This window comes from Oreochromis aureus, linkage group 5 (genome assembly GCF_013358895.1).
Source record: "Oreochromis aureus strain Israel breed Guangdong linkage group 5, ZZ_aureus, whole genome shotgun sequence".
In the NCBI taxonomy this organism is placed as follows: Eukaryota; Metazoa; Chordata; class Actinopteri; order Cichliformes; family Cichlidae; genus Oreochromis; species Oreochromis aureus.
In genome coordinates this window covers 31,590,240-31,605,119 of record NC_052946.1, presented here as the reverse complement: position 1 = coordinate 31,605,119, position 14,880 = coordinate 31,590,240, and the positions used below count along the sequence as shown (strand labels likewise).

The 14,880-nt window shown below is 39.0% G+C and overlaps 1 protein-coding gene across 1 annotated transcript in view; it reads right to left on the bottom strand.

Annotated features, from left to right (window-relative positions):
• Positions 1 to 371: 371 nt before the first annotated feature.
• LOC116320294 (plexin-A2-like) overlaps positions 372 to 14,880 on the bottom strand; it is an 80,238-nt gene continuing 65,729 nt past the window's right edge. Inside the window, exons 23-32 of the mRNA XM_031739860.2 lie at positions 13,798 to 13,864; positions 13,275 to 13,421; positions 12,160 to 12,319; positions 11,233 to 11,336; positions 8,737 to 8,833; positions 7,801 to 8,000; positions 7,318 to 7,487; positions 6,151 to 6,363; positions 3,559 to 3,709; positions 372 to 2,625 (exon numbers count right to left, since the gene is read on the bottom strand). Of these exons, the coding sequence (XP_031595720.2) occupies positions 2,530 to 2,625; positions 3,559 to 3,709; positions 6,151 to 6,363; positions 7,318 to 7,487; positions 7,801 to 8,000; positions 8,737 to 8,833; positions 11,233 to 11,336; positions 12,160 to 12,319; positions 13,275 to 13,421; positions 13,798 to 13,864 (1,405 nt within the window). The 3' untranslated portion in view covers positions 372 to 2,529. The remainder of the gene's footprint in view (positions 2,626 to 3,558; positions 3,710 to 6,150; positions 6,364 to 7,317; positions 7,488 to 7,800; positions 8,001 to 8,736; positions 8,834 to 11,232; positions 11,337 to 12,159; positions 12,320 to 13,274; positions 13,422 to 13,797; positions 13,865 to 14,880) is intronic.

Genomic DNA, 14,880 nt, shown 5'->3' with positions numbered 1-14,880 from the left:
AGTCATATTATGATGATTCTGATGTTTCATGCTGTTATAAATGCAGAACTGTAAACTATGTATAATGAAGTACGATGAAAGGCAAAGAAGTTTAGTTAAATGTTCTTAAATGAAGACAATATTTGACCTATTACAGCCAGGACTTGGGATGTAGTACCCTTTTAATACAGAGAAAATGCATAATCATGTTCAGCCTGATTATTTAAAAAGAAATATCACCACAAATTAGACAAAAATGCAAAAATCTTTTTCATTAGCTGCGCATTTAATGTATAACAACAGTACAAAGTGAATCTTTTGCTTGCAAAATAGGAGTGTTTTTTATGTACAGTATTTATACAGTAATATATAGTTTAAAAAAACATTACAGCTTAAACATCTGACAGTTTATTGCACAACACATTTATAAATTATCATCATCAAACCACACATGAAACAGATGAATTCTGTCATATTTCAACATTTAACAGGAAATGTACTTATTATTTATCGTAGTTCATCTTGTTCTTGTAGATAACATGATTCAAGTTCTTGCGGGGGATAAATGTACTGAAATGTTAAGAAGATAGCAGTAATACTTCCAGAGACTTTATAGGAAGCCTCAAGCATAAAAAGGCATTTATGTTTCCTCATTGTAAATGGATGAAACAACCAATCGGAACTAAAACTGTGAAGTAGTGAAAGTGGTGATGTCTCAGATTGATTTTTTTTTTTTTTTTTTTTTTACAGTTATTTTGAAGTTTAGATAATTATTTTAAAGTTTAGATATGGCACTATAACTACAGGAGCAGGGGGGACAACGAACAATCAGGTAAAGTGTACACTGGAATGCAAAATAAAACTGGAATAAAACGTGAATTCTACGTTAAAGCACGAAAACAGTAAGGATATAAAGCGTCACTAGTGCTGTGAAGCAACAAACAGACTTTACAAGAACCCACTGCTGGACCAGTCACATATACCGTTAATCATATATCCACTCTGTTTAAGAAATATAAGGAGCACCTGCTTTACACTGAGCTGAATCCCGATCCAGATCGCCTGGTTTGAAGGTGAAAAAAATCAGACTTCAGCTTTTAACCTGCATTTAGTTTCCACATTATGCTCAAAGTGGATTCATTTGGTAAATCAAAAAAGCATCAAGGCCTTTATCTAATCTAGTTTGACCAGATTACTTGACAGGAGCTGCAGGTGTTCTTGGTATCTTGTACACCGAGTGCATTTCAAGTATCACGCTAAATGTAAACAATGACTGATGAGACTGGAAGGGTGGGTGCTTATGGCCAGGGTTAGGCTAATCTGATCCACTTTCAGGCTTATAGCATCATTAATCATGCTTTCTACTGCAGTTCAATTTGGTCCCCACTTATCTTTGAATGGCTGAATTACTGGTCTATTGATCATCACTGCAAAAAAAATTTCCTATCTCAAATGGGATCTTTTCCGTACAATGGCATGTATTATTAATAGCTTCTACAGGAGCGTTTAATATGAATGAAACATGAGATATATTATATTTGGCACGAAGAGCCAGGGATTGGGTCTGAAAATATCTACACATATTTCAAATTGGAAAGTAATGATGTCTTGGTGTTGGATTATTAAACAGCCAGACCCTAAACCTATAAGTGACAAATCTGTTGTATACTGCTTTCAAAACCCAGTAGTTCAGACAATCATCATTAAATGAAAAAAAATATGATGTTTTATGTCACATATGATGGAAATCCTCAAGCACCAAAATAAAAAGTAATTTTGCTCGAATCTTAAGTGTTCTCTCTCTTAAGCCTTTAAAAACCCAGACGAAAGACTTGAAACAAAGATGCACATCTCTGCTCCAAATGGCAACAAATGGCGATGTCACTCCAGGTTTGTGATATGTCGTGCGAATAAGTGTCCTTCATATTTGACAGAACTTTGAGTCTTGTCCCATTAAATTGGCTCCTGTCTTTGAGCTCCCTCAGTGACTTTTCAAGTTGAGTCATTCTTTATTAAGTGGTGTTCTCTTCAGAGCCATGCCACACACACACTTACTATAACCACCGACTACAAAGGCAAACCATTACCCAGCGGAAAAGAATTGGCGGAACATTCAGCAGCCGTGATGGCCTAAATCCTCCTTCTCTCTCCCTCTATAGTAGTGTTTTAGAAGTTGGATGTTTGCCTTTTGGAATTTCTTCTGAAAAATGACATTGGATTCAAAAGTCTTGCTTTGGGATGTTCTGCTGTTTGATGTGTTATGTGGTTTGCGTATGTACATTTGTACGCGTGTATTTATCCACGTGTAACTGTCAGTTTGTATACAGTAGGTCCATTAAAACTGCAGTCTCTCTGTGCACAACAGTTTGTGTGTATGTGCGATTGAATATATCCGCACATGCATACCAGAAGTCGGTTAATTTCCACATCCGAGAGGCATATGTGTGTATAACTCCCCTGTTATGGTATATTTTAGTGTCTGTGTATCATGTGTGCATACAGAATGTGTTTATGTGCGTATATGGAAGTATTTAGGAACGTGTGTGTTTCTCAGCTCTCTATGGACAAAGCTGAGATGATCTGCTCCACTTTATACGCCAGCTTCTGCTTTTGGGCCTGTTCATCCTGCTCCAGTGCTTCAATGATCTAAAACACACAGAGACATAGGCCATAAGGACACAAAGCATGTCATCGGTCAGCTGTAGGAAATTAGCACGTACACATTATGTCATGGGGTCAGATTTTATTTAATTTTCGTCTATGATTGTGTTGTTTCCTTCTTCCTTCTTCTTTGTTCTGAATGCATTACTTATGTTTGACCGCTGACTCAACACTACTAAGTTTCACTCAATCCTTGTTACCTTACACTCCTTGTATATATAGTTTGTCGCATAAATTAGTTTTGCACATTTAGCTGACAACAGAAGCAATTTGAAGACACACTTCGTGTTCCTGGAAATTGTTAGTGGCATTCTCAGTAATTCTTTTATTGGTTAATTGAAAATCACCCAGCATATTATCACAAAATGAATTCATTAAATTAGGCACAGTCTGTTTTGTTTTTGGCCCGTTTGAGTACCGCAATCAGCCGTGACCTTTACGAGGGCTCAAAATTAAAAACGTGTTTTGGTAAGTTGTTAGCAAACAGTTGCCTATCCTCACACTCAGCATTCACAGAACAAGAATGGCGTGTATTAAGAGATGTATTTGTGTCCAGCTGACTAATTTAACTCCACTATTCGCTCTACTTTTGTCTCCATTTTTGAGGGAATTATCTGCCCCTTTAGCTGCTAAAATAAATGACAGTAAGAGACAGTATTGGCTAAGAGAAGTCAGATTCCTAAAATCAAACAATGGCAGGAGAGACGTTAAAGTGTCCCAAACTGTAGAAAATTGGAGAGTTGGCTTATAACTCTCTGGAGATTCATCAATGCAATGGAATCAAGACACTGCTATTTATAAATAAATAAATGATGAATTATGGCTGCTTTGACTTCCAAAATTGATAACTTAAATTGGTAAAACTGCAAAAACATGTGGTGCACATTACTGCTTTAAGGTGTATTGACTGGGCCTCACCTCTTGGCTGTATTTGCTGACATATGCGTAGATCTCATGGAGGGCACTGAGCACGTTGAACTCACTGGAGTGAAGGCGAGCCTGTTCAGCCAGATAGGCATTCATATCCTGATCACTGATGGCAGGCAGGCGGTTGATGTCAGCATAGTACCTGAGAGGAGACGCGCACACACACACACACTGTCAGTGTGGAGGGCACAGTGATGCATACCATAGCTTTTCTTCTCACATGGAATCGGTCTGTTGTGAAAAGAATATGCTTCGAAAAGGGAGCCTGTAAATCAGAGGTGTTGCAGCATAGAAACAAGGAAAAGCGTTACTCATGGGTTTAGTCATGTAGTAATACAGACAATGTATTCAAAAATAAGCGAACACGCTTTTTATTTCCATATGCAGATACACAAACTGAGCCTCAGCAAGAGCCTTAGGAAGATTATGTACATCATTAAAGGTTTCAAAACAAAAACTCATCTGGACTCATAACTCTGAGCAAACGCATGTCTATATAAAGAATGCCCTGCCTTGCTGCATGCATCTAAGAAGTTTAATTTTATATGCAGTGCACAACTCATTTGATTGTTTCTTCATATTTTTATTGCAATTATTGAATTAAAAAAGTCAGAGAATGATGAAGACCTGATGAAAACTTTGTCTTTTACTAATATGATAATTAACAAATGAGCGACATTATTATTAATACTTAAAGAACAATTATTTCATTTAAAGACTTATTTTTTGTCATGCTCGTAAAGGCACCATTGAAGATCTAGCAAGACTTTCTAATGGGTCCCTAGAGTTGCATTAACAAAGGTTGCAACACTATTGCTTTATATAGCAAAGGTGTAAAAGATATGGAACTGTGGTGTGATAAAACTTCCAGAGTCATGAAAGGCGCTCTGTGCATGTGAGAGTAAATGAATAAATGTGGTGGTTCTGACAAAACATAGTATCTCTGATGAAACCAATGGCAACCAACGTTCCTGTGAGTAGCAGGATGTCTGTCAACGCTCCCAAGTTAGCACCTGATCAATACAGGATACTGATAAAGATACTGATGATTTAAAAATCCAATATGGCTGAGATCTTACCTGTCCGGGAGGTCTCAGACTGTTAATTTTAATAATGTTCTTTCTGAGACCTGTGTGGTGAGGCATGGGGTCCCTCAGGGCTCTGTGCTTGGACCACTGCTGTTTTCTATGTATCTGTCGCCTCTTGGTGCTCTTTTACGTTCTTTTAAAGTAACCTTTCATTGTTATGCTGACGACCTGCAGCTCTATGTTCCTCTAATAATTGGAAATTGTACTGAAATCTCTAATTTGGAATCTTGTCTATCAGCAATTAAGGGCTGGTTATCGGATAATTTCCTGTGCTTAAATACTGATAAAACAGAGCTGATGGTCATTGGACCGCCTAAATTTCAGCACTCGTCCCAAAATTTTACCCTGAGAATTGATGATAGGGTCATAACTTGTAGAGACAAAGTAAAAAATTTGGGCGTGTGGTTTGACACGGTGCTCTCTTTTGAGTCTCATATAAAAGAAATAACAAAAACCGCCTTTTATCACTTGAGGAACATAGCTAGAATTAGACAAGTTTTGTCAAACGATACTGCAGAGATTCTTGTTCATGCATTTGTGTCCTCACGCATTGATTACTGTAATGCTCTTTTCTCAGGGCTACCAAAGAAAAGTTTTAAAGGTCTACAGATGGTGCAAAACGCAGCTGCTCGTATTTTAACAAGAACTGGAAAATTCGAACATATTAGCCCTGTTTTATACTCTCTTCATTGGCTACCTTGTCCGGTTCGAGCTGATTTTAAAGTCCTGTTGCTCACTTACAAGGCTTTAAATGGATTAGCACCTTCGTATCTCTCTGACCTTTTACACCGGTATATTCCATCCCGTGCTCTCCGATCTCAGGACTCTGGTCTTTTAAAAGTTCCTAAAGCCAGGAAAAAGAAAATTGGAGAGCGTGCTTTTTCTTTTCGTGCCCCGGTTTTGTGGAATAACCTCCCTCAAGATATTAGGCAGGCATGCTCTGTTGAGGTTTTTAAAGCTAAGCTGAAGACACACTTGTTTACCTTATCCTACATGTCTTAACTATATGGCTTTTAGGTTTTAAATGTTTTCTTCTTTTTATTTTGTTCTTAATTTCTCTTTTTTTTTCTGTTCTTAACTTGTACTGTGTCCCCTATCTGTATTGCTATGTATTACTTTTAAACCCTTTTAATTTCAAACAGTTGTACAGCACTTTGCTTGAAGGTGCTTTATAAATAAAGTTATTATTATTATTATTGTTATTAATATTCCAATACATCACAGTTTTAGAGTGGCCTCAAGTGGAAAAAAATGCAATGTCAACATTCACAACATGGTTGAAGGGTGTTTTTTCCATATCTTATTTACTTTTTAAAATTCACACTGATAAATTCCAATTTATAATATACAGCATCTTACCTGACAGCATCTCATAAGAATAAGGTGAGTGCAAGGATAAATTTATACAAAAACATTTAGGCCTAAAAGCTGCCTAAAAATATACTTATCTATACAAAACATAATTATCTATATAAAAAAGCCTGCACATACACACCTTTCTACCCAGCTTTTGTAATGTGGTATGTCCTTGGCATAAAGTAGTTTGGTGGAGGGAGAGTCTTTTCCCAGACGGTGTTCGGATGTTGAGCAAGAGTCCATGAAGGTTTGGGCCACCACAGACAAACAGGCATCTGTGATGCTACTTTTATGGATGTCAAACACAAACTGGGGATTCTTGATCACATTTACCCAGAAGCGGAGGGGAAGGCTGGTGGGGGGAAAAAACGGAGAAGCAAATGAGCACTTTTCAGAGAAGACTGATAACACTGCTGGCTTCATTAATCTGCTAAAGTGACTGCATTCTGTCATCCAGAAGTATGTCACTTTTACGTTCCTAATGGCTTCATTCAGATGTACCAATGGTAGTCACAGAGAATGGAGAAAAAGCGAGTACTTCTTAAAGCTCTGCGTGCTTATCCATTAATGTGACTGCATGCATTCAGACTGGTCTTGTGTTAAAAGTGATTAAGAGTAAATATTACTAGCTCACACCTAGAAAGCCTGTCATCACAGCTTTTACTGAAAAGTGACCTGGGTACTAATTTAGCGTTGAAGCCGCCCCATTCAGATGCTGTCAAATTAATGGAGGAAAGTGAATGAGAGCGGCTATTGAGACAGAAACGTAAAAATATATATATATTTTAGGCTGTGCAAGGCTAGTCTGCAAAAGGAAATCATTTTGCTTCACGATCTTCTCATGAAATGCCCTTTTAATCATCCTTTTAGTGACTTTTTCTTTTCAAAACATGGAGATTAGAAGAGTACTGAAAGATCATTTGGAATTACAGATTGTTCCCAGAAATAGTAGTTGCTTCCTTGAGAACTATAGACTCTTACAAGATAAAACCAGATGGCCTACTAAATTTAGCAGCTCTACATTTTACTATACAATCAAAACAATACTATACAATTCTAAAAATGAAAAATGAAAAAACAAAGAACAAAAAGGAATTTTGTCTAAAGGAAGGCAGTTTTAACTTTAACTTTAAGGTTAAGTTTGATAAGATAATCTTAACAGTTCTGTAGACTGTGGAACATGAAAATATATTATGATTGTTACAGAAAGCTATTTCTGTAACAAGCTAAAAGTGCTGCTGAAAAGTTTCTTTTCTTAGGCTATAAGTAGACAACAGCACTATGAGAAATCAAAAACCTTTCTCACCAGTTGCTCTTCCATGTGTGGCGGACGTCCATGTCATGGATGCCATGTCTGTCAGCCTGCTCATCCAGGAAGTCAAACATGTATTTAATTGCGAGAGGCAAAGCAGTGCCTCGACACACAGTGCTGAACAGGGTCTCAAATAAATCGTCCACAAACTTCTGCAGCGTTCCCTGAAAAGTAACAGAATGGAGATTTGCTCTAAGTGCCATGCCAAATCGTATCGACTTATTTTCTTTTTCGTTTTTTGTGAATATTTTGTTTTGTTTCCAAATGTTGCCGTTTCCTCCCACAGACATCCACATAAAGTTAATTAGTTCATTTCTCTCGGAATGGCTGTGTCACTTTTCCTGTGGTGCAAAGGACTTTGAGTGGTCATTAAAACTTCTAAATCACCACATAAAGGCCTCCGAGTACAAATGTTTTCTCCCTGTTTGTTTTTTCTATTCACCGTTACCACAGTTTGCAGCATGTGATATGTGGTACCTTTGTTGCTAATAGCCGTGTCAGGTAGATCTCAGACACCATCTTGCTGCCTCGCTCGCCCTCTTTCTGGTCCCCGTGGTCATGGTTCTTGACTAAGTGCCAAACTTTGACACCACTCTCCAGGTCGGGGGTCAGCATAGGCACACGGGAGTGGGGGCTGTCGGGGCTGGTGGGGGTGGAACGGAACGATACATCCACACCTAGATGGTTAAAGAGTAGATGATAAAGAAAAATGCACATTTCTAAAATATTTCAGTTTGTAAATGTACATTATATATGTGATAATCATTCTATTAGACTGGAGCACAAACAAAGAGAACGCCACATTGGTTTCTCAGGTCTAAATAAGTGGTTGACAGTCTTCGTTGTAATCTGGAAGTGAGCAGGTGGGCTGTGTGTGTTTTGACTGTATAATCAGGTGCTGTCATTATTTCATCGGTTGTCATAGTAATGATGCAGACATACACTCATTCATTAAAGAGATGGTTTCTATGGTTCTCGCTTTCTGCCACTAAGTGTTTTGTGTTTTCAGCTTTTCGACTTACAGTGTGACATCACTTGAAGTTTTTGTGTTTTTAAAAGGAATATATTAAACCCAGTGACAAACATTTATGTAAAGTGCATGATTTTATTAAAGGTAAGATCAGGTCAGCTTGTGTTAAACCTATTGTATAGAAACGTAAAGTGAAAAGACTTGGTTCCATCTCAGCTTATGTATAAAACCTAATAAACAACATACTTGATTTGCTTTTGTAAATGCAGAATGTTTCTTGAATATTTTTTCTAGACTTATCATACTTTCTTTATTTAACATGCCTTCTAACAGTGTCAACTAATGTGCTTTACAGCAGATTGATAAGTGACAGAAACAGATGGTGCATCACTACTGTGAGGTGGATGAATATTAAGTATTTGTATTTCCTAAACAGTACTAACCATATCTGCTGATACTGCGTGGGAAGCTGGCTGAAGAAGGAATGTTGAAAGAGGACATCTGTTTGGGCACCAAGGCCACCACACAGCGATCAGATACCTGAAAAACAAAGGTAGAGCCTTGTGTGTTTTTTTGCTAGCAGCTGCTGGTCAAAAGTAATCATGGCAGGAATTCCAAATATTTTTCAAGCTTCAAACCATGAGCCAAGGATTTTCACAATTATGACGGAAAGGTTTTGAATGTCCTCTGTGGGCTTCGTAAACTTATAAAAGACAGGCCTTTAGTTCAAGTGCAGTCTCCTGTAAAAATGCACTATCATCAGATAGATGAAAATAAGAGGCAGCACAGCATCGACTGGAACAGCTTTATATTACTGTACCAAATATAAATGGCAGGAGAGCTCAACACACTGCAGATGCTACAAACAACCAAATAAAGAAATAGTCTGCAAGTAGCCCAAACGATGACCAAACTAAAAAAGTGATGGATTCAGCAAAGACATGCATCTAATAAAGTACTAAACTAAAGTAAACTAAAGTAATTCCAGCCGCAACCATGATGTCTCTGCGGCCCCAGGAAACACTTTTACTGTTGCTACACACAGTGCCTTTCTATATTATATATTTGGAGGTGTAGTATTTGCAGCCCTTTCTGTATTTGTAGTTGAGTCCAGGTTATCGCTGGAAAGAAATCCTTCCTTATTTAAGTAGGTGATGATCATAACTAAACGCATGAAAGGTTTTTTCTAAACTCTTATACTTAACTCAACATTGCCCTCCAGTGATGCTCATGGTAACTTAGCCTAATCTTTTCATGTTTTGCAGCATGTAAGTATAGTGAAATATTTATGTAATAGACTGCTAAATGTTTTGACATAACAATATAGGCACTTTTTGCTAGTGTCGGTCCTAGATCCTGTCTGTGGAGCAGCACTGGGAAAAGGCTGAATATTGTAGCTCTGCTCTGCAGATGAAGACCGGTCATCCGAAGTATGAGGAAAAATTCCACATTCAGACTTAGCTTTGCACTATTCTGCATAAGCTACAAATATAGCTAATACCAGATTCAGCTTAGCGACAGAACATACGTTTCCTACCTGGTAGAAAGATTAAAAATGAAAGAGCTAAATTGTTTATCTCCTCTAGAGATAAGACAGAATGCATTCTCTCCTGTCAAAACATACTTTTAGTGCAGAAAATGTGGCTTTTCTTTGTCTTTGCTAGTCTCTGTGTTTTTAGAAAAGTATGTTTTCTCTGTGCATGGTACAGTTGGCCCAAAGCTGACAGTGTAGATGAACATTTGACTGACAAAGGAACAGGGTGACTCATCTGAGGTTGGTGACCTGTGTAGTCGCATTTATGAGCTGGGAAGAAAAAAAAAGTGTTGTAAAGAGACAGGCACACAAGTGCATGTTTGGTTGACTAAGTGTGTTTGTGACCATGAGGTTGGAAAAAAACGCAGGCAGAGATGAGGTGAGTGAGATGAATGTAAATGAGTAATGCTTTGCCCTTCATCAACAATATCTAGTGAGCGACTGAGTAATCTGTCTGAAAAATTCAGACTTTCCAGGTATAAAATTGCAATCGTTTTTTACAAGCTTTGAGGTAATTAGAGCTGAAGTAAAGCGTCAGTTGGCAGACGTTAATTTTAAAAATGTTTGAGTCACTAAAATGTCAAACATTTCCACCAGCTCATTTTTCACATCTGAGGGTTTTTTTTGCTTTTGCTTTTATTGCACTTAGTGTTAGTTCATGCTGGATACAAAGTCAATCTCCAACCCCAATATCCCAGCAAATAAGCTGATGACAGTTGATCTCAGTGACAGCCGACACCAGCTGATTGCTCAAATGATACCCGGCTACTCATCCATTATTTTATAGGGTAGTTTTCTTTTTGTTGCTATCCTTCTGTCTGTAAGCTGTTTTACAACCCACCTCCACCCCACATCCTTCTTTTAATGCAGCATTTGCCCAAACCATTGTAATATTTGTTGGCATGATATTCATTGATGCTTTTTTATGTTTTCTTACTGCTTCTCTCCCTTTCTCAGGCTTGTATGCTTTGGAGAACACTAGGACATACACATGCCTCACTCTTCTTGTATTATAAACCAAGCTGCCTCCCAGTTTGGTGGTCTGCTTAAGCTGCACAAATTCCCATCTATCTCTGTGCCGAATTGCTGACCCTCTTCCCCTTTACCAATCCATATATTTACACATCACTTAACTTTGGAGAGTGGAGTCTGAACGCCAAAGTCTAACTATATTCTGCTGTTGTAATAAATCATTCATTTCAGATGTGGGTTATCTGATTGGACTCCGTTTTATCTACTCTGCCGTTGGTCGGAGAAACAAGCAAGTTTTAGCATATCACCTTGATTATAAGACACTGTAATGGGCGCTTTTCGCTCGTCTATTAAAGAGAAAAATAACTGAATTATTCATAAGCTCAAAAATCAGTTTTTACTTGTAGTTGTGGTATCATTGTTATTAACAGACCTGGTAGTGCATGAGGGTGTTGAGTCTCTTCCAGTCACTCTCTATCTTTGTTGTGATGTCCTCATCCTGCAGAACCACACGAGCTGTTCTGCCCTGCCGCCACTCTGTAGGAAAATACAATCAATAATAAATGTGTGACATATGGCATTTTGAGGAATGTTGGTATCCCAAGTTTTTGACAGTTACATATTGTCAAATGTCGATCATTTGTCTGCCCCTTGGCGCTGCAGTTGAGGTCATGTTATCCTTTTGCACTATATTTTATTCTTTCAAACTCTGCAAGTTGTCAAGTGTAGCAACCAAAGTGTCACCAAGACAGCTTCCTGTGCATTTCTACTTGACAATTAAAGTGATTGTGATTCTGTGAACAAAATAAAAATGACAGTGTCTTCACAGAGCTTTAAGCTGCCCAAAGCAACAAAGAGAAACTGATCCTCTCCAAATCCCTAGCCTGGAAAAGCCCCTTAGGGTATAACACTACAAGCCCAAAGCACGATCAGCCACTACCTACAAGTTATCTTATTTACTGCCTTTGAAGGTGCATGTCAGTTGGATTTGTGCCGAGTCATTCGGTATTGGATGACATGTTGTGGGCGTAAGCCTAGGTGTAGGTGCACTGTCAGAACGGTTTAACGTCAGTGTTAGAGTGTTGTTCTGATTAGGGCTGTAAACAGGTAAGGTGGGGTGGGGGGGAGTCTTGAAGAAACTGATGTGGAGCCCTTTCTAGATGTCATAAGTCTTCAGTGAAATATCTGTGATAACTCTTTTGGCATGCTCGATTTCTGCTCTGTTTTCCCCAGCTGTCATTATTTCACATGTGATGTGCCACAGAAATAGTGCAGTCTTAGTTTTGCCTCAAAATATATAACACAATTACTGTACTGAAATTATTCCTTCACAATGGGATTGCACTCTGTGCAGCCTCACCTAGATCCATGTCTGTAGCCCGTGGCCGCTGTGAGTACGGCATGTTCTTGTACACTGCATCCAGGATCTTCTCCTTCACCTGGGTAATGGTGTCACAGTTGAGCACCTTGACAGGGATTTCTGGGCTGTTCTCATTGTCGGGGTTCACACAGCTCAGCGTCTGGAGATCCAGGATAGAGAGAAGGGGGAAGAAAAGGAAGGAGGCAGAGAGGAAGGTGTTGCTTGATACGTAAGTCCTTTCATTACCTGCTCTTCACCAAACTGTCCTGGTGGAGAGCATCTTGGCCAGAAATGTAATTTCACACCTCCAGGATGTGGTTGTGCAGCTCTGGCAGGGGCATTAAACAAGTAATGAGACACAGCCTCTCAGAATCTCCGACATGGCGATCAGAGAGGTGTCATCCTGTCGCTGGCTGGCTCTGCCATGCAGCTAAACCCTGAGGGGGAACTTATTCTGATGGGGCGCTGGAGGAACCCAGCTGGCTTCATTTCAAAAGAAATGTTAAAGAAAGAGACATGTTGCATTATCCAGGTGGTCTTACCTCGTGACTGTACTGGTTTAGCACATGACAGTTAAGCTTATATAGACTCAGTCTAATATTTGTAATTGTAAAGGTAGCTAATATAATAATCTTTTTTTCACTAAGTTGGGTGAATGATGTCCAGTGGAAACTGTGTTTGATTAAAAAGGATATTTGTTGTACGGGGTTTTGAGGCAAGTGTGTGAACCTCTTTAAAAATGGAATTTGCAGTGAAGCAGTATAGCTATACATGATGCTATTTAATATGATAAAATCAAGCAAAGGTTAAAATCAAGCAAATGTCTCATCAGATCTTTTTTCTCAAAAAAGAGAGAGAAAAAAACTTTTTCGAAAAAGTTTTGTTGAATTTTAAGCTTAACGAAATGGGCATCTGGCTATGCAAGAATGTTTATTTCATCTTATCAAAGGTATGCAAACATTCAAAGCAATCATCAAATTATAACCACAGCCTTGGCATATTCAACATTTCTGGGGATCTGTCAAGGCACTTTGCCAAGAGATGTGCAAAAATTAAAGCAGACAAAAGGTAGAGAGGTTTTTTTCTCTCTCTCTATCCATGTCTTTGTGACTCACCAGCGTCTTGTATTCAATCTGCTGGCGGATGAGTTTGTCTTCACTCAGGGAATAGCGTGCCTCTCCTGTGATGGAGTCTATGGGTCCTTTCTCCATTTGCTGTTTGATGGCACAGAACAGCATGAAGAGAGGCTCGCCAGCACACTCCTTTGTTTTGGAAAAGAACCCAGGGATTAGGTTGAAAGGTGGGAGAAAGGAAAAGAAGACATAAAAAAAGTAGTGAAGGGAAGGATGGAAATCAGTATTCATCAGCAGAGATGATGAGACTGGGTAACTGGAGCATGACACATCAAACATAATAAAATTGAGCTTTTATACAAAGCTGGAGACATGTTTGACCTCGCAGGTAACCATTATCCTTCCAGGGTGTTGTTAGAACACATCGATATTAGGCATTTAAAATCACAGCCGCAACAAAAACATGCACAGCAGTCTATTTCAGAATCAATGCAAATAACTTTAAGCAAAGCCATAGTAGCTCTCGCCATCTTAGCAGTAAGATGTAAGAAGGATTTCATTTTACCTTGAGAAATTTGTGGAGCAAGAAAGCAAACCAGTTTGTCAGCATCTTCTCTGCCACTGACTCTGTTCTGTAAGACAAAGAGAGAGTGTACTCATTTATTAGCAAACGGCACCCCTCTGAGAGCTGGAGTGGTCTGATTATTCTTTATAATTTAAGACGTAGAAGAGCTTGGCGTTGTTGAAACCAAAGAAAAATTTAACAAGGAGAGTTCTGATGATATAGCCGCTTGGTCTCGAAGGACCCAGACTCCAGCAGACTTTAGGTTAAGTGCTGCTAGTGCCCAGCATTTTTGGGTCATGACATAATTGCTTAGAGACAGGTTTGATGGCCACTTTGAGTCACTCTGTTTCTTCCTTGCAGTGTCTGCACTTAGCTACTTTACATGAGTCCAGATGGGAAAAAATTTATGATTTACTGTCATATATTCTAACTAAATATGTAAAGAAATATATTTCTGTGGCAATTTTTAAATCCGATCCAAGGCCTACAGCATTTTAGCTACAAATTCCCTGTCCTAAACCTGCTGCTTCTCTGTCGCACATTTTTTTTTGTTCTTACCCAATTTTCAATCTTAACCTGCACTGAATCTACTGTTGACGGCGTCCCATTAAACTTTAGAGTGCTTCCGCAAGAGCTGCATGTTTGGGCTAACAAGTTCTTGTTGTACCAGCTCCCATGTGAACTCATCCTTATATTTAATGAGTGTGCGTCAGATTGTGAGAGCAACCCCCCCCCCCCACTTTTTTTTAAGACCTCATGAAACATTCAGTAGGCCGGTCTCAGCACTGGGAAAACAATCGGCAGATAACCAGAGGTGGAGGAAAAAGGGAGAGAGGCGAGAGAAGGGAGGAAGAGGAGAGGTGATGGGGAAAGAAATGTGAGCTACAGCTGAATGTTTCATGAGTGGCACACAGAAGATAAGTCAGACTGACAACAACTCTGCTGCCGCTGCACTCACTCTTCCCCATTAGGTTCTCCTCCTCTGCCAGTCCCTCCCACTCTCTATCACTTTTAACACTCCTGTCTTTCACCTGTCTGCTCAGGCATCCTGTTTCTCAGACTCATAGCGGATGTTTCACACTG